At 34.3% G+C, this 25,348-nt stretch overlaps 2 protein-coding genes across 3 annotated transcripts; both read left to right on the top strand.

The window, feature by feature from the left end:
• The first annotated feature begins 7,696 nt into the window (after window positions 1–7,696).
• Window positions 7,697–13,882, top strand: LOC114289887 (BTB/POZ domain-containing protein At1g03010). Its single transcript, XM_082899797.1, has 5 exons — window positions 7,697–9,505; window positions 10,103–10,205; window positions 11,390–11,456; window positions 11,832–13,019; window positions 13,180–13,882. Exons 1-5 carry the CDS (start codon window positions 9,406–9,408, stop codon window positions 13,720–13,722), a joined length of 2,001 nt encoding a protein of 666 aa, XP_082755923.1. The 5' UTR covers window positions 7,697–9,405; the 3' UTR covers window positions 13,723–13,882.
• A 4,206-nt stretch (window positions 13,883–18,088) lies between these two features.
• On the top strand, window positions 18,089–22,361 carry LOC114288682 (DHHC-type zinc finger family protein). 2 transcript variants are annotated; one of them, XM_082899795.1, is made up of 9 exons: window positions 18,089–18,477; window positions 19,253–19,366; window positions 19,473–19,808; window positions 20,115–20,183; window positions 20,283–20,354; window positions 20,470–20,598; window positions 20,697–20,777; window positions 21,326–21,499; window positions 21,591–22,361. In XM_082899795.1, the coding sequence occupies exons 1-9, from the start codon at window positions 18,436–18,438 to the stop codon at window positions 22,137–22,139; spliced, it is 1,566 nt and encodes a 521-aa protein (XP_082755921.1). In that variant the 5' UTR covers window positions 18,089–18,435; the 3' UTR covers window positions 22,140–22,361. The 2 variants fall into 2 exon arrangements, with proteins under 2 accessions (XP_082755921.1, XP_082755922.1); XM_082899796.1 differs by lacking the exon at window positions 20,283–20,354 and having other exon boundaries at window positions 18,289–18,477.
• Window positions 22,362–25,348: the final 2,987 nt, after the last annotated feature.

Below are 25,348 nucleotides of genomic sequence, written 5' to 3'. Positions count from 1 at the left end.
CTCTGGCATTGAGTTGAATTCGATCAGGAGGGATACAGCTGGTGCCAAGTCTTTGTCCTCCAATTTCAGTTGTTTGAAGGTGTCATAGTACATTATCTCACACGAGCTAACTTGGTCTATCAAAGTCCGCTTGATGTCGTAATCTTTGACGCGGAGTGTGACGACTGACGCGAGTGTGACGACCTGCGCATCGTTGTGAGGGCAGTATATCCTCGCCAAGTCTCTGTCTGTAAAAGAGATGACATTGCTGGCCTCCGTTCTTCCTTTCTTGATTGTGGGTTGTGCACTTAGAACCTCCCTTAAGTGCTCAGCCTTTTTGATCATGCCCCTGAGCTCACATACGCGCTCAGGTTCGCATACCCCATGTATTACGTTTATCATGCCTTGAGGTGGGGCGTCGATTGGCATTCCGTTTGGGTGGTTGTCATTCTGGGGGGCTGGTTGCGCCCCTCCCTCAATGTATTTGTCCAGGTGACCGGCTGCCACCAACTCCTCTAGATGCTGTCTCAATGGTGTACAATTTTCAGTGCGGTGCCCCTTTTCTTTATGGAAGGTGCACCGTGATCTTTCGTCGTAGTCCTTATGAGCCTCTCTCAATTTAGCTGGCCATTTGACGAATGGTTCATCGCGTATCTCACTGAGAATTCGGTAGATTGGTTTCTTGAATACCGTGGTGATGGCAGTGCGGACTCTCAACCATTTTTTATCTCGGTCCTCTTCGTTATCTCACCTGCCTCGTCCATTCTTGCTTTGACGTTCTACTGTATTGACCTTTGCCGTAGTCTTCTTTTCCGATGTTGCTGTCGCACCAGATTTTGCCTTGGCACGGGCGCCATTCTCCTCCACCCAAATATGTTGGTGTACCCTTTCCATCAAGGCTTCCATCGTGAGGGGTGGAGTCATTGTAATCGAATCTCTCAATCTGTTTCTGACTGGAAGTCCTCTTTTGTACTGTGCGATGGCGAGATTGGTGGGGCAGTCCCCTATCTGGTTGAACGTCTCCCAGTAGCGACTGTTGTAGGACTTTAGTGTTTCTTTGTCGCCCATGTCGATGGAGAGTAGCTGATCAATCTCCACTGGCGTCTTGGTATTCGTTCTGAATCTCGTCACGAATGCCTCCGCTAATTGCGCCCAGAAGGCTATGCTGCCTTCTGGTAGCCTTTCGAACCAGGTTAAACCTAGGTCGCCAAGGCTAGATGGGAATAGGATGTACATCAAAGTTTTGTTCTGCCGGTATACTGCCATAACCTGGCGAAAGTGGCTTAGGTGCATGTAAGGGTCTGTCTTCCCTTCGTACGTGGTAAATTTAGGCTGGATGAAGCCTGAGGGTAATGGTGCGTTCTCAATCGCCGGAACGAACGGCGAGCAATGTAGTCTTGCCAACGCTTTGTCTGTTGGTTCGTAGGCAAGGTGCGGTATTGGCATTCCAACCTCGACGCTTCCATGCGTCCGAGGAGCCAACTGCTGAAGGCTGAAACCCTGTGTGGGTCGCGTGCCCTGGCATCCTCCTTCTGTCGTGCCCTTTCTTCAAGCACAGTCCGAAAGTCGGACGATCTAGGCAACTCCGTTTGCCTGGATGATGTCTGGTGCGTGTGCGAGGGCCGATAGGTACTTCCCTCAGTGTGAGACCTCAATGATCTCGTTCTCTCAGACCTGGAGTAACGAGTTCTGGAAGTCCTTGATTGAGTGTCGTCCGACCTGAGGCTTCTACTCTCTGCTTGCGATGGCGTGGTATACCTACCATGATTTTCAAAGTGGCGAGGAGGCATATTGCCTTTGCGCCCCTCTCCCGTCGCCACCTCTTTTCCCTTGATCTGGCGCTTCATGGTCTCCATGTCCGTCGCCATCTTCCTTATCAGTTCATCTTGCTGTTTTACGCGATCCTCCAAAGCTTGAGGGTCGATTTTTCGCCTTTGCCTTTCAGGACTTTGTGAGCGAGAGCGATGGGGGCTGTTGTTCCGCCTCCCCCTTGTATCCCTCCGGGGATTCTGTCGCTGGGGCTCTAAGTCCGCCATGGGAGGGATAAAGGGAAATCCCTCGCGCCTCCCACCCCCCTCTGGGGTTTGTCCGTCAATGGCGGATTGCGGCAAATTTTCGTTGTGCGCCATTTAATCAGCGAGGGAAACTTGATCAAGAGGTTTTGTTCTTTGTCTGGAATTCTCACAGACGGCGCCAATTATATGGGAAAGAAATAAACCTTCTCGTATAATCCTGTTGATCAAGATTGCGCTCCTCCGTACGTCGTCGCTTTACTCCCTGAAAGCACAAACGTGAGCTAGCCGGCGGGTGTGTGCTGGATATCTCTCCGATGCCTAAGTCAGCCAAGTAGACAAATAGACAAAAAGCTCTGTGAATTCGATAATCAAAGTTGTGTTACCTCTCCATAGGTGATGTTGTGAGCTTTTATAGGTTCCGCGTGGCATAATCCTAGTGGGACTCTTACTCCTCCATGTAGAGTCCTCCTAGGAGTCATACTTCTGAAAGATAATGCTTATCCTTCAACACCCTCCTCACTGCTTAAACCAAGTGAGATGGTTTTACCATGGTTGGACTCCAATATGACCGAGGTAAGCATGGCTATGCTAAGCCGCAGACTAGACCGAGCTAACTTTAGCTCGGCTTTTCCATTCACTGCTCTTACCCCAGTTTCTCCTAGTGCTAACCATGGTATGTCTCGACCGGGATAACCAATAATGTGGTCCGGACCGGGATAACTTTGTGTGTGATGACCGAGCTTACCGTAAGCTTTTTGGGACCGGAGTAATTTCAAGCCTCTTTTGGACCGGAGTAATTTTATGGCCTTTTTACTCAGCTTTTCGTACTATGGCCCATAAAGGCCCATTACCTAGCTCGGCCCAATTTTCATATAAATTACCCTCTCATATATATATATATATATATCTACGCGCTTCCCGAGACGCTTCCAACCTAAGAAACTTCTATTGGATCACGCTCTCCCGCTCCCTCTCCTGCTCCCGCTCCCGCCTCCACCCCCGCTTTGTGCAGCTAAGATGTGGGGGAGACTATGTAAACTTTGGAATATATATATATATATTTTTTTGTCTCATTGATTTTTAGTAAAATCATTTCTTTTTATAATTAGCAATGATTAAGGAATTAACTAGCCATTTCATAATTCAAGGGATTTTGATTGATTTATAATTCAAGGAATTTGTTTGATCAAATCCTTGATTCATTTCTTTGCCCCTTATTTTTTTTTCCTCACTTTAATCTTTAAAGTACGTAATTATTTTCAATTTGCATCAACAACTAATGTCGATTTAAAATTATACAAAAACTTTCATGTCTTTGTCACGTCTCTCGAATTTACGGTGTAATAGAAAAAAAATATACAATATTTTAAGTATCAATGTGACAAAAAATATAGTAATACTTAAAAGGTTAATGTGAGAAATTACTAATTTTAATTCTATGGTTATCCTTAAGTTTGAGTCAAATAAGATATCATATGTCACAAACTGATATCACATGATATTGGCATGAGATTTTCCTATCTGATTTGAGATAAACATTATTTATTGGTCTAAATTAAAAAGAATTATATAGCTTGAGAACCAAAAGTTAAAAAAAATAGTAATAATAAAAATTAAAAATCAAAGAGAAAATGAAATTGACCTTTGGTTAAACGATGCGTGCACACATGTAAATGGCCTATCTTTCGGCTTAAAGTAAACTTTCCTTTGATTGTTTTTGATGCCCATAATTTAGTCTTACCCAAATATTTACACATTAACCAGATTAGGTATGTACTGATAATGATCCAAAACTGTCCATTTTGATTTTATGATACCCTAGTGAAGATATATGATTTACGGGTTTATGTTTTATAGCTACACTTGAAAATAGTCCATTCCCTTGTCCTAGAAGATTGATTGGTTAAATATCAATATTTTATATATTAGGCAATGAGAATAACTAATGTCACTAATTCACCAATCAAGTTGGATTTTTTTTCGTAGTTTGTCTGCAATAATCCGGTGTCTTTTTTTGTCATAACAAGACATTAATAAAATAGAAATTTTAATGGTTCGAGTTAAAATTGAAATAAAATGATATCAAAAAAACACTCTAATGTTTTTTTATTTTTATTGTTTCATTTTGCTCCTTGTCCCAAATTGATTTCTTATTAATTTCTTACACCTTTTATACGTAGACCTTTGTTATTGAGTAAGGGCCAACAATGTGGACGAGACTATGTAAACTTTGGGTCATTTGTGTGAAGCCCATATATATATATGTTTTTTTTTCCTCTTTTTTTTCTCATTGATTCTTTCTAAGATTAATTTCTTTTATAATTAACTATGATTAAGGAATTAACTAGCCATTTCATAATTCAACGGATTTTGATTGATTTATAATTCAAGGAATTTGTTTATTCAAATACTTGATTCATTTCTTTGCCCCTTATTTTTGTTTCCTCACTTTAATCTTTAAAATATGTAATTATTTTCAATTTGCATTAACAACAAATGTCCATCTGAAATTGTACCAAAACTTTCATGTGTATGTCATGTCTCTCGAATATATGGTGTGTTAGAAAAAAAATATAATATTTTAAGTATCAATGTGACAAAAAATATCGTAATACTTAAAAGGTTAATGTGAGAAATTACTAATTTTAATTCTATGGTTGTCCTTAAGTTTGAGTCGAATAAGATATCACATGTCACAAACTGATATCACATGATATTGTTCTAAATTAAAAAGAATTACATACCTTGAGAACCAAAAGTTTAAAAAATTAGTAATAATAAAAATTTAAAATTGTAGTAAAATAATTTAGAAGAGAGAAATGAAATTGACCTCTGGTTAAACGATGCTTGCACACATATGTAAATGGTCTATCTTTCAACTTAAAATAAACTTTCCTTTGATTGTTTTTTATGCCCATAATTTAGTCCTACTTAAATATTTACGCATTAACCAGATTAGGTATGTACTGATAATGATCCAAAACGGTCCATTTTGATTTTATGATACCCTAGTGAAGATACATGATTTACGGGTTTATGTTTTATAGCTACACTTGAAAATAGTCCATTCCCTTGTCCTAGAAGATTGATTGGTTAAATATCAATATTTTATAAATTAGGCAATGAGAATAACTAATGTCACTAATTCACCAATCAAAAAGTTGGATTTGTTTTCGTAGTTTGTCTGTGATAATCTTGTGTCTTTTTTGTCATAAGAAGACATTAATGAAATATAAATTTTAATGGTTCGAGTTAAAATTGAAAGAAAATGATATGAAAAAAAGGCTCTCATTTTTATTTTTTTTTTTCATTTTGCTCTTTGTCCCACATTGATTTCTTATTAATTTTTTACACCTTTTATATGTAGACCTTTGTAAACTTTGGGCCATATGTGTGAAGTCCATATATATATATGTTTTTTTTTTTTTCTTTTTTTCCTCATTGATTTTTTGTAAGATTCAGTTCATTTTATAATTAACTTTAATTAAGGAATTAACTAGCCATTTCATAATTCAAGGGATTTTGATTGAATTATAATTCAAGGAATTTGTTTATTCAAATCCTTGATTCATTTCTTTGCCCCTTATTTTTTTGCCCTCACTTTAATCTTTAAAATATGTAATTATTTTCAATTTGCATCAACAACAAATGTCCATCTAAAATTGTTCCAAAACTTTCATGTCTTTGTTACGTCTCTTGAATTTATGGTGTAATAGAAAAAAATATAATATTTTAAGTGTCAATGTGGCAAAAAATATAGTAATACTTAAAAGGTTAATGTTGGACATTACTAATTTTAATTCTATGGTAGTCTTTAAGTTTGAGTCGAATAAGATATCGCCTGTCACAAACTGATATCACATGATATTGGCATTACATTTTTCTATCTAATTTGAGATAAACATTAGTTATTGGTCTAAATTGGAAAGAATTACATAACGTGAGAACCAAAAGTTTAGAAAAATAGTAATAATAAAAATCAAAAATCAAAGTTAAAATAATTTAGGGGAGAGAAAATGAAATTGACCTTCGGATAAACAATGCGTGCACACATATGTAAATGGCCTATCTTTCGGCTTAAAGTAAACTTTGTTTTGATTGTTTTTGATGCCCATAATTTAGTCCTACCCAAATATTTACACACTAACCAGATTAGGTATGTACTGGTAATGATCCAAAATTGTCCATTTTGATTTTATGATACCTTAGTGAAGATACATGATTTACGGGTGTATGTTTTATAGCTACTCTTGAAAATAATCCATTCCCTTGTCCTAGATGATTGATTGGTTAAATATCAATATTTTATATATTAGGCAATGAGAATAACTAATCTCACTATTTCACCAGTAAAAATGTTGGATTTTTTTTCGTAGTTTGTCTGCAATAATCTTGTGTCTTTTTTGTCATAACAAGACATTAATAAAATATAAATTTTAATGGTTCGAGTTAAAATTGAAAGAAAATGATATAAAAAAAAAGCTCTAATTTATTTATTTATTTATTTTTTCATTTTGCTCCTTGTCCCACATTGATTTCTTATTAATTTCTTACACCTTTTATATGTAGACCTTTGTTATTGAGTAAGGGCCAAGAATGTGGGGGAGACTATGTAAACTTTGGGCCATATGTGTGAAGTCCATATATATATATGTTTTTTTTCTCATTGATTTTTTGTAAGATTCATTTCTTTGTATAATTAACTATGATTAAGGAATTAACTAACCATTTCATAATTCAAGGGATTTTGAGTGATTTATAATTCAAGGAATTTGTTTAACCAAATCCTTGATTCATTCTTTGCCCTTTATTTTTTTTTCCCTCACTTTAATCTTTAAAGTATGTAATTATTTTCAATTTGCATCAACAACTAATGTCCATCTAAAATTTTACCAAAACTTTCATGTCTGTGTCACGTCTCTCGAATTTATGGTGTAATAGAAAAAAAATATATAATATTTTAAGTATCAATGTGACAAAATATATAGTAATACTTAAAAGGTTAATGTGAGAAATTACTAATTTTAGTTCTATGGCTGTCCTTAAGTTTGAGTCGAATAAGATATTACATGTCATAAACTGATATCACATAATATTGGCATGACATTTTTCTATCTAATTTGCGCGAAACATTAGTTATTGGTCTAAATTATAAAGAATTATATAGCTTGATCAGAACCAAAAGTTTAAAAAAATGATAATAATAAAAATTAAAAATCAACGTTAGAATAATTTAGTGGAGAGAATGAAATTGACCATTGTTTAAATGATGCGTGCACACATATGTAAATGGCCTATCTTTCGGCTTAAAGTGAACTTTCCTTTGATTGTTTTTGATGATCGTAATTAGTCCTACCCAAATATTAACCAATTTAGGTGTGTACTGATAATGATCCAAAACTGTTTATTTTGATTTTATGATACCCTAGTGGAGATACATGATTTACGGGTTTTTGTTTTATAGCTACACTTGAAAATAGTCCATTCCCTTGTCCTAGAAGATTGATTGGTTAAATATCAATATTTTATATGTTAGACAATGAGAATAACTAATGTCACTAATTCACCAATCAAAAAGTTAGATTTTTTTTCGTAGTTTGTCTGCAATAATCTTGTGTCTTTTCTGTCATAACAAGACATATTAATGAAATATAAATTTTAATGGTTCGAGTTAAAATTGAAAGAAAATGATATGAAAAAAACGCTCTATTTTTTCTTTCTTTTTTTTTTTCATTTTGCTCTTTGTCCCACATTGATTTCTTATTAATTTCTTACACCTTTTATATGGAGACCTTTTTTATTGAGTATGTGAGGGAGACTATGTAAACTTTGGGCCATATGTGTGAAGTCCATATATATATGTATATATATGTTTTTTTTTCTATTTTTTTTCTCATTGATTTTTTGTAAAATTCATTTCTTTTTATAATTAACTATGATTAAGGAATTAACTAGCCATTTCATAATTCAAGGGATTTTGATTGATTTATAATTGAAGGAATTTTTTTTTGATCAAATCTTTTTTGATCAAATCGTTGATTCATTTCTTTGCCCCTTATTTTTTTTCCCTCACTTTGATCTTTAAAGTATGTAATTATTTTCAATTTGCATCAACAATTAATGTCGATCTAAAATTATACAAAAACTTTCATGTCTTTGTCACGTCTCTCGAATTTACGGTGTAATAGAAAAAAATATATATATATTTTCAGTATCAATGTGACAAAAAATATAGTAATACTTAAAAAGTTAATTTGAGAAATTGCTAATTTTAATTCTATGATTGTCCTTAAGTTTGAGTCGAATAAGATATCACATGTCACAAACTGATATCACATGATATTGGCATGACATTTTTCTATCTAATTTGAGATAAACATTAGTTATTGGTCTAAATTAAAAAGAATTATATAGCTTGAGAACCAAAAGTTAAAAAAAATAGAAATAATAAAAATTAAAAATCAAAGTTAAAATAATTTAGTGGAGAGAAAATGAAATTGACCTTTGGTTAAACGATGCGTGCACACATATGTAAATGGCCTATCTTTCGGCTTAAAGTAAACTTTCCTTTGATTGTTTTTGATGCCCATAATTTAGTCTTACCCAAATATTTACACATTAACCAGATTAGGTATGTACTGATAATGATCCAAAACTGTCCATTTTGATTTTATGATACCCTAGTGATGATACATGATTTACGGGTTTATGTTTTATAGCTACACTTGAAAATAGTCTATTCCCTTGTCCTAGATGATTGATTGGTTAAATATCAATATTTTATATATTAGGCAACGAGAATAACTTATGTCACTAATTCACCAATCAAGAAGTTGGATTTTTTTTCGTAGTTTGTCTGCAATAATCTTGTCTTTTTTGACGTAACAAGGCATATTAATAAAATAGAAATTTTAATGGTTCGAGTTAAAATTGAAATAAAATGATATCAAAAAAATGCCCCTAATTTTTATTTATTTTTTTCATTTTGCTCCTTGTGCCACATTGATTTCTTATTAATTTCTTACAGCTTTTATATGTAGACCTTCGTTATTGAGTAAGGGCCAAGAATGTGGGGTGACTGTGTAAACTTTGGGCCATATGTGTGAAGTCCATATATATATATATATATATATATATATTTCCTCTTTTTTTTCTCATTGATTTTTAGTTGATTCATTTCCTTTTAGAACCAGCTATGATTAAGGAATTACAATTTAAGGAATTTGTTTTAAGGAATTTATAGGGAATTAATAAGGAATTTCTTTTTAAGGAATTTCTTTTTAAGGAATTTATAAACTAGCCATTTCATAATATTCTTGCCTTTTCTTTCTGACTTGGAGTTATATATATACACATCTTCCTATAGGTTTAAGATTCATAAAAAGCTCTCTTTTCTTCTTTATTATTTGTTATGGGGTTCTTTGGGAAGATGTTTAAAAGCTGTTTGTTTACTTTTTTTGGCCTTTGTTTGAGCGAAGGGAGTGGGTCAAAAGCTGAGAGCATGATTAAAAGTATGTTTTATTCTTTTTGTATCTGTTTTAGTTTCTTAATCAAACTGAGTTTTTATCTTCCTGTATCCACTTTAATTAGCTTTACACATAATATAGAGTTTTTTAAAAACTAATCTTTTTATGCGGGTAGCTTTCACTCAGCTATCATTACAGGCCCCAAAAGCCCTGCAACCCTTCAGAAATCCTGCGATCTCTCTCCTCTTTCTCAAAAATCAAAAACAAAAACAAAAACAAAAACAAAAAAAACATTGTGAAAAAAGACACTACCCACCACACGTTTCACCAAAAAGTGCCACCATGGCTTCATTTTCTTGACCTTATCTTAATCAAATTATATGTACTCATTAAAAGTATATCTCTCTACCCTTTAATCCTGCGTGGGTTCATGTGTCTTTCTCCTCACTCCAGCTTTCTCTTTCTTTCCCACATGAGAGAGAGAGAGAGAGAGAGAGAGAGAGAGAGAGAGAGAGAGAGAGAGAGAGAGTAGGGTTCTTCAACAAAGTGGCAGCAGAGCAAAGGAGTTCACAGTTTGGGGATCTTGAAAGAGTCAATTCTGTTAAGTTTTGTTAAGAGTGGCTAAAGGCTGAATTTTGTCAGGTTCTGAAGAGCTGGGAGTTGTGACTGTTGGTGAATTGAAGCCCAGCATCGCAGGGAAGAGGTTTTTTCGGCCGAGTTCGAGTACAAGGCATGTCACTGAATGGTAATCTTCTTCTCCTTCTCTGTTCCACACACTGAACTAGTACTATGTTTCACAAAAATTAGGTAGTTTCAAACCAAGTATGATAAAATCTGGTTTTTACAGCCTCTAATTCTGCATTTTAACATGAATCTTGATTTATTTTTTTTTGAAAATCTGTGATGGGTTGGGTCTGGTTTATACTCTATACTTTTGGAAAATTTGAGGTTGAATAGAATTAAGTAGTTGAAAATTTTACAGAATTAAAGCTTGTTTTGGTCTTGTGCAAGAAAGCAGAGATTCCACCAAGCATCTTCTTCAACTTATATTATTCAGTCAGCCCAAAAGTTGTTTTTTCCACTTTCACTACTGAAAAGGGCAAAAAAAAAAAAAAAAACTTTAAATTTGAAATGACTTTTTAGTATCATAAAATAGGTTACTGAATTCATTTCATAACTGTAAGCAATCTTCATCGTGTCCAATCCCCCAAATTTTACAGAAGGTAGCAAAATCACACCTAGTTTTCAAGATTGAATACTTGTCGAATATGTGTCAACAAATCTCTTGTGCTTAAAAAGCACCCCTACGAGGCCGTGATGTTAAATGTCCTTATTTCAACACGCACCCATTAATGCTCTGATCTGGTTTTAGTATCCGTCTATCAATATTTTCGCATCTCACCCCTATCCAGAGGCCCTCAAGCGTATGAAGGAGTCATATAATAGATGCTTGAGTATGACATTTTTTACGTGAAATAGACTAAAAATTTGCAAACAGACAAACAGACACATTTTCTGATTGAAATGAAGGGTCCCAGCATACCCATGAAAGTAAGCGAAACAGCCAAATCAAATTGTTTCCTGAATGCAACCAGCCTTGCAATCTTCATTGCAGGTTTCAGAACCATTGGGTTAAATTTGGCCTTATCTGCTAGAAGTACTGCTTGTGAAGTCCCACTCCTTTTTTATAATTGAGCTTTTGCTTTCAACTGGGGTCCTCCATGTCGAACGTAGGATCCAAATGGATCACTGTATATGAATTGAAACCCCTTTGGAACAAATTGGTATCATAGGTTCAACATGGTGATGAAGATGTAAAGAAGAAACCAAGATTTTTAACTAACAATTATGTATGCGCAGTTTTCTTTCTTCATTCTTGATTTTACCCGTCTCTATGATGCTAATTTTGGCATGTCTTGTATCTTGCAGGCCGATATCTGATGTTTCCAGCGATCTTACAATTGAAGTTGGAACAACAAGTTTTGCGCTTCACAAGGTAAGGCAAATCTACTGCAATAATGAGAAATTTCACCTTTTGTGTAAATCAATAGCTTAAAGTGCCATAAAATCCTTTTAAAATCAAGATTTAATCCAAGTATCCCACGTCAGTTTTTTGAGGAATCAAACAATTTTCAACTTGAGAATTTGAAAATTCAGCAATATTTTGGCTGGAACAAAATAAGAAAATTTTGCTTGAACATTATGGTTTGTAATGGAGGAACCGAGGTAAAATTTTACATAAAAAAAGTAGATGAGAGTGAAATCTTATTAAAAAAGGCTAACACAAAATAATAACCACAACAATGTTAGAAGAAAGTAAATGAAAAGTATGAAAAGGAACTTTTATAATATGATCAGGATTCTTTTGCAGTTCCCTCTAGTTTCTCGGAGTGGAAGAATACGAAAACTGTTGTTGGAAGCAAAAGATTCAATAGTATCGCGTATAAATCTGTCAGCTGTACCGGGTGGACCAGAGGCATTTGAGCTAGCTGCAAAGTTCTGTTACGGAGTAAACACCGAAATTACTCTATCAAACGTTGCGATGCTACGCTGTGCGGCTCATTTCCTGGAAATGACAGAAGATTTTGCTGAGAAAAACCTAGAAACGCAAACTGAAGCATATCTGAGGGAGAACATACTTCCAAACACATCAAACTCGATATCAGTTCTTCACCGCTGCGAATCACTCCAACCCATAGCAGAAGATATCAACCTTGTCAACAGGATTATCAATGCCATTGCAAGTAATGCATGTAAAGAGCAACTCACATCTGGCTTGTCCAAGCTAGAGCACAACTTTCCTTCAAAACCTGAAACAGAAACACCCTCAGACTGGTGGGGAAAATCACTCACCGTGCTTAATCTTGATTTCTTCCAGCGCGTTCTATATGCAGTAAAAAGTAAGGGTCTGAAACATGATATAATCATCAGGATTTTGATAAATTATGCCCACAATTCTCTTCAGGGACTCGTTGCGGTTAGGGATCCACAATTGGTTAAAGGGGGTTTCTTGGACTTGGAATTGCAGAAGAAACAAAGAGCCGTCATCGAAGCTATAATCGGTTTATTGCCAACACAGTCAAGAAAGAGTGCTGTTCCCATGGCATTTCTTTCTAGATTGTTGAAGTCTGCAATAGCGGCATCAGCATCTACTCCATACAGATCTGATTTAGAGAGGAGGATTGGTTTGCAATTGGATCAAGCAATTCTTGAGGACCTACTCATTCTTGCAAATTCTCATGGAAACAATCACAGCCCAATGTATGATACAGATTCAATCCTGAGGATTTTCTCCATTTTCTTGAACTTGGATGAGGATGATGATGAGGATAATCACTTGAGGGATGAAAGTGAAATGGTATACGACTTTGACAGCCCTGGATCTCCCAAGCAGAGCTCAATCCTGAATGCGTCGAAACTGTTGGACAATTGTCTTGCAGAAGTTGCACTCGATTCAAACTTGACGCCATCGAAGTTCGTAGCATTGGCAGAATTACTCCCAGACCATGCCCGTATAGTGAATGATGGATTATACAGAGCTGTGGATATCTTTCTCAAGGTGAGCAACCCTTTCTCTCTGACAGATAGAGCTGCAAATGCCAAAACTCGTTTGCAGCCTTACCCACAGATGGATAGACCTATATCATTTCTATATTTTTGTGTCTGGATTTGTCAAGGCTTTAAACACTATTGTGTTTTGTGTGTGCTTCCACTGACAGGTTCATCCGAACATGAAGGACTCAGAGCGTTATAGACTTTGCAAAACCATCAATTGCCAGAAACTATCTCAAGAAGCCTGCAGTCATGCAGCACAGAATGAAAGGCTGCCAGTGCAGATGGCAGTGCAAGTGTTATACTTTGAGCAAATCAGGCTTCGAAACGCAATGAATGGCGGTCACAATCAGTTGTTCTTTGGTTCTGTCAATGACCAATTCCCTCAACATTCAGGTAGCGGAGCAGGAAGTGGATGCATCTCACCAAGAGACAACTACGCGTCGCGGAGAAGAGAGAACAGGGAACTCAAGCTGGAAGTTGCAAGAATGAGGATGAGACTGACTGACTTGGAAAAAGACCATGTTTCGATGAAACAGGAGCTTAGTGTGAAATCACATCTTGCTAACAAGTTATTCAGGTCATTTACGAAGAAGTTGAGCAAGTTAAATGCCGTGTTTCGGATTAAAGATATGAAGCTGATAGGTGGTAAGGCTAATTCAGAAACTCGGATTTTGTTTCAGAAGCGAAGGCGTCATTCTGTATCATGATTCATGATCAAACATGTGCGTACAAGAAAGAAAACACTTTTAATGTTATTGCGAATTTTAATGTTATTGCGAATTATGCGGTGTTGTGTTCAGTGAGATTTATTCTCTGCACTCTTTCTCCCGTTTTATCTAATGGAGTCTTTGAAAGAAAGCACTCAAATCAAACTTCGTAATTTGTATTCTAAAGGTTAGGAATTTGATTAATGGCAACATTTGGAAGGAAGATGTTGCAGGAAGCATTGATAGACAACATCTTCCTCCCAAGTGAGGCATTGATCGACCCGGAGCATTGGCCGAGCTTGGTATTGATCGACTGTGTTAGACATAATCACACATTGCCAATCTAATCCACCCAAGTTTGGTTAATATGCAAGGGCCTCTTCACTCTCATTGTCAATTGATTTTGAATTGGATGCTTTAACATGGTATTAGAGCTAGATCTTAAGTTGTCTATGTAAATATTTATCCACTCAATCAATAGGACTAATTGGTAATTAACCTTAAAAAAATATCTATATTTTTATTAGAGCATCTCTGATCCTTACTCCCTTTTTCATCATATATGTGTGAAATTTTTTTTAAAACTTTGATTTTTTGACTTGGCGAATACTTTAATTCTTATTCTCCTTTACATTTTTTCATTTTATTTGTAATTTATCGTCAATTTTTTGGAGAATTATCAAACTTATTTTTAAAAACCTATTTTAATTATTTTTGATGAAAGAAAATCACTGCTAATCCTTCCGCTTTTTAAATTTTTATCAAATTAAAGATGACTGTTTAAAATTTGGTGAAATTTTTCACTTCTCTCTTGATTTGATACAAGTTTTCATGAAAAGATTGGAGTTCACTTTTAACTTTTTATTTATCAAATTTGAATTGAATGAAGAATTGGTAAGTTTAAACATCGATTTTTATTTCAGCAATGATAGAGACCCCCTTTGTGGAGGACCCCCACAACCCCCTTTGTGATCCACACCATTCATGATGTGGACCTCACACATACATGAGTGGCCCCACACATCATGAATGGTGTAGATCAGTATGGGGGTTGTGGGGGTCCTCCACAAAGGGGGTTTGACTCATTTTTCTTCTTATTTACTTGTATGATGTGACATTTATAAAATATAAGATTATAAGAAGTGTTTGTAAGAGGGAGAATATTTAAGCATTCTTTTTCTTTTTTTCTTTTTTTTCAATTAAGTATTTAGGTCATGTTTGATTCACAAGACTAATAGTGAAACATTAATAATCCTATCAAAATTAGTGTGGTATTCACTATCCAATTGGATTAAGAGGATAAATTATCCATTGGATTAATAATCCCATCCCTACCCTATTACTAATAATTCTAAAAATTTGTTGGATTAATTATCTATTGGATTAATAATCCTAAACCAAAATGTTAAAACAAACACAGGATAATTGGACTCACAGATTAATAATCTCAATCCCATGCTCTAACCCATCCAATCAAACATGCCCTTAGTGTATTGACATGCACAGTTGTTTTTGGTTAGAAATATTAATGGAGTAATGTACAATGATTATAGTGTGTTGATAAGTAAGATATTAAAACATAATATGGTATAGAAATGTGATGAGTGTAATATTATTAGATAACTGTTCAAACTGAGAAGGCTGTACTTGATCGTACTAGTGGAGCATTGGATAAGGCACTTGCTCGGATTGTCTTGTCTGAACAAGAAAAATTAAAATGAGAAGTTTTTTAAATGGAAAATATTTGGGAGCTCTAGAAAAGGAGCTCCAATAATTCTAATGTGTGTGTGAACCCATTTGATATAATGTTTTGGCCTTGTGTTTTTTTTTTTTTTTTTTTTTTTAATTTTCCACATCACTAGAGCTCAATTAGATTTCTAGTTTTAGGGGGATAAATCACCATTGTTTTTAAATATAGATGTGCTTTGTTAACTTGACTTTTTTTTTACCAATGATTTTTGTTGACATCTTTTTAGGGGTGAGCATGGTCTGGATTGGACTGCATTTGGGTAAAATCAGGACCAATCCGTTATTTACAGTTTCTGAAAAATTGGAACCAATCTAATCCGTTTAAATCATGGAACCAATCTGAACCAATCAATTTAAATACGGATTGGATCAGTTTAGGACTACGGATTCACATAATTAAATAACAAAAAAAAAAATATATAAATAACACTTTAATTTCATAAAAACATAAACATAGTGCTATATTAGTTCCACAATAGTAACATGTCTTTCTATAATAGCGACATACTGTTCTAGAATTTAAACAACCATAAGAAAATTGGTTTCACCATAATTATTTAGACCATTACAAATTAAAATTAAAAACTAACAAACAAAAGTAATAAAAGAAGATATTATGCAGGTTTAGGTTTGAGTTTATGTTTTATATGGAATAAGAGAAGATACTATGAGGGAGGATGTATAATAAAAATATAGACTATTTGTATACGGTTCGGATCGGTTTCAATCCGGAACCGTGGGGTTTAATCCGGAACCAATCCGTGGACTACGGATTTTTAATTCTTTAATCCGGAACCGAACCACGGATTCAAAAAACCAATTTAAACTTATCGGATTGGACTGAACTGGATCGGATTACGGATTTCACGGATTCCTTACTCAGCCCTATCAAATTTAATATTCAAATACAATTATAAAAAAAAATCAAGCAGTAAATTCTTCTCAAATTCAATATTCAAATACAATTATAAAAAAAAATCAAGCGAATTCATTTGCACATCCATATTGGCATGATCATGATAGAGGTCCGTGTGCTAGTGGCTAAATGGAATTTTGTTAATTTTGCACTAATATCACAAAATTGTGTCACATCTGTAATGGTGGTCTATCTTATAATCCCAATGTCAAAATTGGTGTTTTTTTTTTTTTCTTTTTTTTTTCCTCTCCGAGTAGAACAGTAGAGGAATAGTAACGCCTCATTTGTCCTGTACTGAAAAAGATAAAAAGTCAAAAAATTATTAAAAAAGTTAAAAAGTTATCTCTATTCACTAAAAAATATATATATATAAAAAAACAAATTACACGGATGCCAAGTACAAGCATAAATAGCGGTGAAGTGATGTCAGTGATGGCCAAGTACAAGTCATACATATTGAAATGATAGTCAGTGATACAAATTTACAACGCGGGGTGCACAAAAAAATTATCCCGGAATGGTGTTGTTCGGCCCGTGGGTGCCCATCACGGGTCCCGTTTTGATAATCTGAACCGTTTAATATGTAGAATTTGTCGAGTACTATATATTTATAAAAAATCACGTTGATCGGATATCTCTAACTATATGAACAAATTAGTTTTGTATAAAAAAATGGATGGTGTTATAATTAACGGTTGACAAAAAATTAATCCGATCAGATAGCTATCGATATCCGATCAACGAGATTTTTTATAAGCATATAATATTCGACGAGTTGTACACATTGAACGTTTCCGATTAGCAAAACGGGACCCATGGTGGGCCTCCACGGGCCGAACAACATTGTCCAATTTAATGCCCGAAAAGGAGGCAAGCATCTCTTATACTACGCTCTGCAAACCGTGCTGCCTACCGTACAGTCTACAATGCACAAACTACTCCTATACACTAATTTATACAATTTTTAATACACATTTTTCGTAAAAAGTTAAAAAATTAACCTAAACAACCATATTTTTTCCCTCAACTTTTTAATCTAAAAAATTAAAAAATATATTTATTTAAGACGTCCCAAACAACCATTAAATTGTCCCACAATGTCATCCAGGTGGGGTTACTCCAGTCTCAAATGGGGTATTATTAAACCCACGTGAATAACAAACCTTTCTTTTACATCTAAGTCATTTTAAATTGATTTCTCAAATTCAAATTATTTTAAAATTTATATTTTTAAAATATGACTTTGAGCTTGAAATTCTATATTTTGAAAACATGATTTAAAAAAAATAATAATAAAACTGTACATTGTGGAAATGTGAGATCAATTTTTTTTTTTATTTTTTATTATCCCTTAACTTTCTTTTGCTAATGTGATTATTTAATATGTTATTTTAGTAATTTTTTAGTTAAAATATGAGACAAAAAAAATTAATATTTTTGAAATAATTTTTTAACTTTTTTTACAAAAATATATGTAAAAAACAGAGAAAAAATAAAATATTTAACTTTTATAAATTATTAATTTTTTAATTTTTTAAATAATTTTTTAACTTTTAAATTAGAATAGTGAGTTGAGTGTCACGGTGGTAGAGCGACATGGCAACGTCACAAGGAAAATGCCTTCGGGGGTGACCCCACCACCCCCACTAATTTTTGATTGGCTGAAAACTGTTTTATTTATGGGTCACCCCACTGGGGTCCAGCAGTGCTCACATCACAAACAGATCTGAGTCGTGGACACACACAAATGAGTGACTTAGATTTGTTAGTGGCACTGTTGATTTTTGATGTACTATAATAGCCGTCGGATTATGGAACCTCATCTGATCTGCAAAGCGCATTCAAATTTCAAAAGAAATGAAGGGAAAGTCGACCGTTGGTGGTGGCTGCGCGTGGCATGAAGTTGAAACTTCCAAGGACTCACACAAGCTCCAACTCTCTCTCTCTCTCTCTATTGTTTTTCTGCGTTGTGTTTGTTTCTATCGAACCAAAAAAGCTGCGACAATTTCTACCAAGGAAACTAAAACCCTCTCGCCCATTAATAGAAGATGAGACGCCATGGTTGGCAACGACCTCTCCACCCTTTACAGGTACTCCTCCTCCCTTTCCCGTTTTTCGTCGCAAATCAATGATGTTCTCTTTCTGTTTTGTCTCTGTCTTTGTGTCTCTATCTACTACTACTGCTGCTGCTGCTGCTGCTGCTATTAGATAATAAAGTATAATCTAAATTCATTCAACCAAATTACTTTCCAACAAGTAAAAAACACTCTTCATTTCAATGATTTGGGTATCTGAATTTATGTTTGCATCTTCGCTGAAGAAAAGTTGGATATTGATGTTAAAGCATCCAACTCAAAGCCAATTGGCTATGAGTTTCAATGATTTGGGTATCTGAAATTATGGTTGCATCTTTGCTAAAGAAATGTTGAATATTGATGTTAAAGCTTGCATCTTCGCTGAAGAAATGTTGAATATTGATGTTAGACCGTACAATACAACTTAAAACCAATTGGCTATATGAGTGGGCTTGGGTGTCTTAGATTGGCAATGTGGGTTTGAGTCCACTTTTGGGTGTTTAAATTTATGTGTGCATCTTCGCTGAAATGTTGAATATTGATGTTAAACCAATAGCAAGTGGAGGTGATTGAGAGGTCTGATTGAGAGATGGACCGTTTGTACCACATATTGCGAGAGGCCGCCCAAGACCCTAACTTAAAACCAATTAGTTATAAGTGGAGAGGCCTTCGCATTACATTAACCAAGTTTGAGTCTCTTAGATTGGCAATGTGGGTTTAAGTCTAAAAATTGAAATGCTGTGATTTGTCAATTTGTTCACCTCCAATTTCATTTTGCTGGTTATTGCAGATAGTGGGAATGGCAGTTTATAGTTTTCTGGTTGTGGCCTTTTTTTGCTTCTTGGGGCTTTTCCTTGGAAACAGAATTGCAGAAATCACTGTCACAACAATCTTCTCCTTTGTGGTAAATATAAATTATAATATCAGTTCATCCTTTTTCAAATCTCTCCGATCAGGATTCAGGACTCGCTGACACTTTTTCAAATTTTTTGTGTTGATTAAATTTTCAGGCACTTTCAGGGATGCTTCTGTTTATTAGGTGTACCGCAATTGACCCATCTGACAAAACCCGTTTTAGAAATAAGAAGAGAAAATCCAAATCAAGAGGGTTATTAAAGCTTAATTATGGATTTATTTTGGGTCAGATTATTACAAGGTTTTTCAGAAGATTGGAGCGGAAGATCCTTAGAGCTTTTATAAGGAGGAAATACTTAGATTCATGGCAAACAAGTGGTCAAATGGATCCCTTGCTCCCATTCCCCCTTGTCATGAAAGATGATGCAATTGCACCTGACCCAGATCCCAGAGAGGATGACATCTCCTTTTGCCCACTTTGCGATTTTGAGGTTGCCTGCCTGCCTACATCTATCTATGATTCTATATTCACTGTTTTGTTTGGTTCCATTTTCAGATTTTGTTTTCTGATAAATAATACTAACAAGAAGTTCAGTGAAAACAAACACCAAAAAGATGTTTTTGAAAATTATTTTTGCACGAAAAAGAAAATTATTGAGTGTTTTTGAAATTTTTTTTTTTGGGTGAATAGTTTTTGAAATTTTTATACTAATATTTTCACCAATTTAGTTTAGATAAGGAAATCCAAGTTTATTTACAGTGTGTTATCTGAAAATGTTTCTCTCATTTTATTTCAGGTTAAAAAGCACAGCAAGCACTGTAGGACCTGCAACCGGTGCGTTGAAGGGTTTGATCACCACTGCAGGGTAAGAAGTAGGGTGTTTCTCATTTTCCAGGCATTATATTTTGTTTCTGAAAAGACTACCATGTCATGACACCAATGTTCTTTGTTTGCATAATACCAGTGGTTGAACAACTGTGTGGGGAAAAAGAATTACACAACATTCATTCTTCTAATGATTTTTGTGTTGTTAATGGTCAGTTTCTTCTAAGATCACTTTAAAAGTTTCCCTTTGTTCAATAGCTAGTTTTTTTCTTCTTCTTTTGTTTTTTTTTTGGGTCCGATGCTAATCATGATTCCTACCGATACAGCTCATAATAGAAGGGGGAACTGCTGCTGCCATATTTATTAGGTGCTTTGCAGATAAAAAAGGGATTGAGCGGGAGCTGGAGAGAAAACTCATTGTAGAGTTCCCAAGAGGAGTCCTTGCAGCAATATCTGTAATGTTCTTATTGTTCTTTTCCTATTCTCAGTGTTTACTTGTTACAATTTTGAATGCAAGCTTCACCACTGATTTTAACTAGTCAATTTCTTACAGGTCATGTTAGTTCTGATGACAGCATACAGTTCAGCAGCGCTTGGACAACTTTTCTTCTTTCATGTGGTTCTCATCCGAAAGGTATTATAGTTATTGCTGCCATGCAAAGATGATTAGCACTGTTGGGTGTATGCTTAGGCCAAATTAATGGAAACTTGGGAATAAGCCATGAATGTTATTTTCTTGGTCCAATTTCTTGACATTGGTTCCCATGCATGAGAACCAGAACATGCATAAAAAGGGATGGGTTCAATGCGTGGTTTTTCAAGCAGACCCAGGCACCCAGCACTAGTACTATGTTTGGACTTGGGAAAATGTTGAAATTTCGTTGCAATTTAAACTACCACGGCACATGGGGTTTTTTTCTTCGAAGTTGTATGATGCCCCTTGCATCCCATTGTATCAACATTATAACAATAATAAGAATTCAACACTAGGAACACATTGCATTGCACAGCCCAGATCTCATGTGTGTACACACCAGTGTTATTGTCGTTGCTGCTGTTGTTAGTTTTTTGTTTTTTATTTTTTTAAATTCCATGACAACCAGACTTGAAGACATTTTGTGAAGTTCTCATTTTCATCACGGGTTCATTCATGAGATCATTATTGACTGCTGTTGCTCGCAGGGAATGAGAACATATGACTATATACTAGCAATGAGAGAGGAGAATCAGTCCATTGAACTAGAATCATTTGAAGATTCAGATTTCTCGTCAGATGATGAGAGCTTCGAGCCTGATTCTCCTGAAAAGCCATCATTTGTTTCCCGGTTTATATGCAGAGGACAACGAAAAAATCAGGTCAGATGTAAAACAGTCTCCCTTAGTTTTTGTGTTGTTAGAAACTTTTACCACAGGTCTTACTGGATAACACTATGCTTATAAGTTTCAGAACCCACCAAGATTATCCATAAGAATTGATGGAGAACATGAACCACCTAAGAAGCAAGGTTTCCGTGCAAGCATTGACCCGTGGAAACTCATAAGCATGAGCAGAGATAAAGCATTATTAGCAGCTGAGAAGGCCAGAGAAAGGCTTATGTTTCATAAGCCTGTAGTGGGACAACACGATGCACTGAAGCCACTTCCATTGGAGACAAAAAGTGGACCAATGTTGAACCTCCCAGTCCCAGTCCCACCAGTCCCAGTCCCAGATAGAAATGTAGGGTTTGGCTTGACACCTCTCATCTCCAAAGGGAGGCATTCAGTTTCACCAGGACGGTTCTCAAGCCCAAGAAGACGATTTTCCAGTTCTCCAACTATGCTCACAGGTTCAGCAGCAGCAGCAGCAACACCGAAGCACAAGTATAAAAGTAATTTTGATTTGAAGTTAACTGAGGTTTCTAGAGAGCTTGAGACTTACATTTCAAGGCAGGTGCTTTGCTCTGTTTTTAAGAAGGATGGAAGTGGTGAAGCAGCATCCCCAACCACAAGAAAATAATTTACAGTTGAATTTTTTTATGTCTCAGCCTTTGAGAAGATTATTGGTTTCTAGTTCTTGATGTAATATTCTTTATGAGTATCCTAGTGTTGAGAATCTTGAGATTCAAATTCACTCGTATACTCTTTAACAATTTATTTACAGGAAAAAAAAGGGGAAGAAAACATTTATGTTACATTTGAGGACAGATTAATTAAGACATGTAATTAGCCTGTGTGTATACTTGTCGAGGATTTTACTAGGTGCACTGTTTGGATTGGTTTTCAAAATTTATTTTCTGAATTTTTTTTGGTGAAAAAATAGAAAGGGCACACGGATCAAAAGTCCACGTACTAAAATAATATAAAAAGGGCATACTTATAAATTCTAAAAACCTTAAAATTTCATTTCTCCCCTTAAATAATATCAAAATTATCATTGTAAAAACATTCCACTAATTCAATTAAATGCACACCCCCACACCCTAAAAAGCCTCTCTCTAAAAAACTTAACAAAACCTAAGAAGGTGATTACTATTTTATCTTCACATACTTGTTCATGATCTGAAAAAATAAATATAGAGTTTTTTGTTATTAATTTAAAATTTTCCTTTTGTGGGTTTTGCAATCTCTACGACCTGCGGTTATCTGTTCCTGAACAAAGAAATGTTTGGTTATCTGTTCCTAAGCAAATGAACTATGTTCAGGCCTGTGCCCTAAAAAGCCTCTCTCTAAAAAACCTTAACAAAACCCAAGAAGGCAATTACTACTTCATCTCCACATACTTGTTCATGATCTGAGAAAATAGATATAGAGTTTTTCGTTGTTAATTTAAAATTTTCCTTTTGTGGGTTCTACAATCTCTACGAGTTGCGGTTATCTGTTCCTGAACAAAGAAATGTTTGGTTACCTGTTCCTAAGCAAATGAACAATGTTCAGGCCTGTGTTCTCGAATTTTGATAATTTGTTTGGGAGTTCAGTCCCGAAAAAATAACGAACAATTTTTATTATTTTTGCTATTTTTTTTCAAGAAATTTACCTTTACAAAGCCAATCTTATCTGAGCTAAGAACACCATCAAAGCTATGAATCTCTTTTGAGCTTTTATTGTTGTACTCCTCTCATTTCATGGAGTTTTGATTGCCGAAAAAAATTTCACTCATTGCCATTGTTAGATAAGTGTAGGCAATCAAATAGTTGCCACCGTTATCGCCGAAATATTGCCATAAAAGGGTTTTCAATGTTTTGAGGGTGTGTAGGTTTTGAAGGTAGAGTTTTAGGAAGATTGATGGATGGTAATGGAGGTGAGTGCTCTCATAAACCCTAATTCATGATGTAGTGAGTGTGTGAGCTTAATTATGAGATGGGATGTCCCAAAATTATTGATATCTTTTTTAATAATTTCATTTGAGGTTATTATTGTAATAAAAAAAGGCTAAAAATGGAAGATCTAAAATAGTTGATGGGGTGCTAATAAGGACAAACTCTTACAAAATGACCAAACTACCCTTTTATATTTGTTGTTCCTCCTACTGTTGATTTTATCTCACCCTTTCTCGTCTCGTCAGATCCCTTTCTTCTTCTCAATGTTTTAAAAATCGGACTGGTAAGTGAACCGAAAAAGAGATCTGGTGGACAAGTCATTGGTTCAAACGTTAGATTGAACCGGAATTGAACCGTGATGTCATAATTATTTTATGAATGTTTTTATAATTTAAAAATAAAAAATACAATCATTTAAAATATTTTTATAATTTAATATATATATAGATTCATCAAACATATATGTTTGCATATATTTTTATATTAATATTGTTTATAAAAATATTAAGGGCAAATTACCAACACCCCCTCGAGATTTGACTAAAATATGAATTCCTCCCTGAGATTTGAGAAATTACATCTTGCCCCCTGAGGTTTATATTTGCATAACAAATTGCCCTTCATTAATGATGAATCCAAAAATCAATTATTTGAAATCTTTCAATTAAACCAATCTGTTAGTGATTCCTCTCCTGACAATCATAATACTTCCTCTGATTATCATTCACCTAGTGAAGAATCTGATAATAATATTGAATTAGGATGCAATGATTTTTGTTGTAAACTAGTTAAACAAATTAATGTTCTTACTAAACAAAATCAAGAAGAATTTGCCCTTATTGAATTAATTAGTAGATTAGATGATCCAGACTTAAAACAAAAATATACTAATAAATTAAAATTTTTATTAACCAATTGTGATCTCAAACCTAAGTTTGATAAACCAATAATTAGTCTTTCCAAAACTTTAGAAAGATTAAAAAATAAACAAAAAGAAATTACTCTCCAAGATTTACAACATGAAATCAATCAGATTAAACAGACTATTAAAGGTTTATAAAATAAAGATAAAAAATTAGAAGATGAAATTATTACACTAAAACTTAATCACAGTTTAGATAATTTTCAAAATAATTTGAATCCCCTCGTGATTCTGCTAATAATTCTGAACATGATTCTGATCACACAAATCCTGAGAAATTGTTATTTGATAATCGATCACAATCTCATAATCTTGAAGAAAAAAGATTAAATCTAATTAATAAAATTTATATGCAAAAATGGTATTCAAAAATTAAAATTACTGTTAGTGATTTTGAATTAGAATTAATTGCTTTAATTGATACTGGTGCCGATTTAAATTGTATACAAGAAGGATTACTCCCTACAAAATATTATGAAAAATGTCATGAAAATTTAACCTCTGCTAATGGTAGTAAAATGCATATTAAATATAAATTACCTAAAGTTCATATTTGTCAAAATAATGTTTGTTTTAAAACCTCATTTGTTTTAGTTAAAAATATGACTGATAAAATCATTTTAGGTACTCCATTTATTTATTTACTACATCTAGTGAAGGAATAACTACTCATGTTTTAGGTCAACTTGTTACATTTAAATTCTTATCTCCACCTGAAATGCTAGAATTAAATCAATTAAAAGATTGTTCTATTTCTCACACTATTAATTGATTAACTAGACAATTAAATTTTCTTAAAGAATAAATTAATTATAAACGAATTGATCAACAATTAACTGATCCAATTATTATTTCTCAAATTAATGATTGTAAATTAAAATTAGAATCAACTATTTGTTCTACTTTACCTACTGCATTCTATATATTAAAATTTTTAATGAAAGACAAATACCTACTAAATCTATACCTATTCAGATGAATCATGAA

Source organism: Camellia sinensis, chromosome 12 (assembly GCF_055761805.1).
Source record: "Camellia sinensis isolate YWXY chromosome 12, ASM5576180v1, whole genome shotgun sequence".
Lineage (NCBI taxonomy): Eukaryota > Viridiplantae > Streptophyta > Magnoliopsida > Ericales > Theaceae > Camellia > Camellia sinensis.
This window is presented reverse-complemented; position numbering and strand designations above follow the sequence as displayed.

Coding starts and splice junctions, on each gene's coding strand:
- LOC114289887 (XM_082899797.1), top strand. CDS start 9,406: ATGGGGTTCTTTGGGAAGATGTTTAAAAGCTGTTTGTTTACTTTTTTT. Junction 9,506..10,102: donor AGCTGAGAGCATGATTAAAA/GTATGTTTTATT, acceptor GAATTTTGTCAG/GTTCTGAAGAGCTGGGAGTT. Junction 11,457..11,831: donor CAAGTTTTGCGCTTCACAAG/GTAAGGCAAATC, acceptor ATTCTTTTGCAG/TTCCCTCTAGTTTCTCGGAG.
- LOC114288682 (XM_082899795.1), top strand. CDS start 18,436: ATGAGACGCCATGGTTGGCAACGACCTCTCCACCCTTTACAG. Junction 20,355..20,469: donor TGATTTTTGTGTTGTTAATG/GTCAGTTTCTTC, acceptor CTACCGATACAG/CTCATAATAGAAGGGGGAAC. Junction 21,500..21,590: donor GAGGACAACGAAAAAATCAG/GTCAGATGTAAA, acceptor TATAAGTTTCAG/AACCCACCAAGATTATCCAT.